The 1,481-nt window shown below is 63.9% G+C and overlaps 1 protein-coding gene across 1 annotated transcript in view; it reads left to right on the top strand.

Annotated features, from left to right (window-relative positions):
• Window positions 1–1,129, top strand: part of LOC104490665 (plexin-D1-like) — a 29,209-nt gene extending 28,080 nt beyond the window's left edge. Inside the window, 1 exon segment of the mRNA XM_010132981.1 lies at window positions 1,013–1,129. Within this exon segment, the coding sequence (XP_010131283.1) occupies window positions 1,013–1,129 (117 nt within the window).
• The last annotated feature ends 352 nt before the right edge of the window (window positions 1,130–1,481 follow it).

Here is a 1,481-nt window from a genome sequence, read left to right as displayed (position 1 = left end):
CCGAGACATAAAAATCAGCCAAGAGATACCGCCCCCAGGTGAGTGGGTTTGGCTGCAGGTGGGCCCCAGCGTACCCACGGAGGGGATAACAAGCAGCACATTGTAACCGTGCGCGCCGAAGCCTGAGTCCAGTCCCACGGAAAAGAGATTATCGATTTTTGCATAATCCCACACATGTATGTAAATATGCACACGCAGATGCACCTGCTCCCCTGTCCCTCGGCTCACGAGTTCTTGGAAGAGACAGCCAGCGATCTCCCAGCTGATTTTAACACCGTTTGGCTGGGCTGGACTGAAGCGGGGCTGCCCCGTGTGATGCTTGCAGGAGGGCAGAGCATGATGATACAGCCCCACACGCAAAATAAAGTGCCCCCCTCCTGGGCCGCCCCCCTGCACCCCACGCTGCGGGCGAGCTCTGTGCTGCCAGCTTTATTGTTACACTGGTGTTCGGTTGCGCTCCCTTCCTCCCCCACCCCTGCCCAGGGACCCGGCTGTGCCCCTCAACAACCGGAGGGTGCTGCGGCGGAGGGCAGAGCATGATGATACAGCCCCACACGCAAAATAAAGTGCCCCCCTCCTGGGCCGCCCCCCTGCACCCCACGCTGCGGGCGAGCTCTGTGCTGCCAGCTTTATTGTTACACTGGTGTTCGGTTGCGCTCCCTTCCTCCCCCACCCCTGCCCAGGGACCCGGCTGTGCCCCTCAACAACCGGAGGGTGCTGCGGCGTGTGAGCGCGGGGGCTGGGGGGCAGGGCGGGCTCTCCTCATCAGGTCCGGCTGGGCTTCGGGTTTGACAGGACTGGCAGGGGGGAGCTGGGCTGGCAGACGGGCAACCCCCTCGCGCTCCCTTCCTCCCCCACCCCTGCCCAGGGACCCGGCTGTGCCCCTCAACAACCGGAGGGTGCTGAGGCGTGTGAGCGCGGGGGCTGCGGGGCAGGGCGGGCTCTCCTCATCAGGTCCGGCTGGGCTTCGGGTTTGACAGGACTGGCAGGGGGGAGCTGGGCTGGCTTGCAGATTGTGGCCGCCCTGGACGCCAACCCCACGACAAAGCGCACCCAGCTCCAGCACAAGTTCGAGCAAGTGATTGCACTCATGGAGGATAACATCTACGAGTGCTGCAGCGAAGCCTAGGCCGACTGCAGCCCGGGAAGTGACCTTCTCCGCAGCGCGGCGCCGGAGGGAACCCGCCTTCAGCTGCAGACGCGCTGTGGATCGCCTCTGCCAGGGTCATTCCAAAACCAGCTTCGCGGCCGGGGTGGGCCTGGCCCGCGGCTGAAGGGCTCCCTCACTTAACAAGCAGCCACGAGACACCTTTGCGAGCAGCTCGACACCCCTCTGCTCTGCACTGTGGCACCCATAATTTATTTGCTGTTGCCAGCCAGAAACGCAGATGTGACCCCTGTAACCAGCTCAGTTCACCTCTTCCCTCTGCCCAGCGCCAGCGCAGCCAGCGGCTACCCCCACCCCCGTTTGGTGTCTCCAC

This window comes from Buceros rhinoceros, unplaced genomic scaffold (genome assembly GCF_000710305.1).
Source record: "Buceros rhinoceros silvestris isolate BGI_N320 unplaced genomic scaffold, ASM71030v1 scaffold21163, whole genome shotgun sequence".
Lineage (NCBI taxonomy): Eukaryota > Metazoa > Chordata > Aves > Bucerotiformes > Bucerotidae > Buceros > Buceros rhinoceros.
Note: the sequence above shows the minus strand (reverse complement) of the source record. Positions and strands in the feature narration are given on the sequence as shown.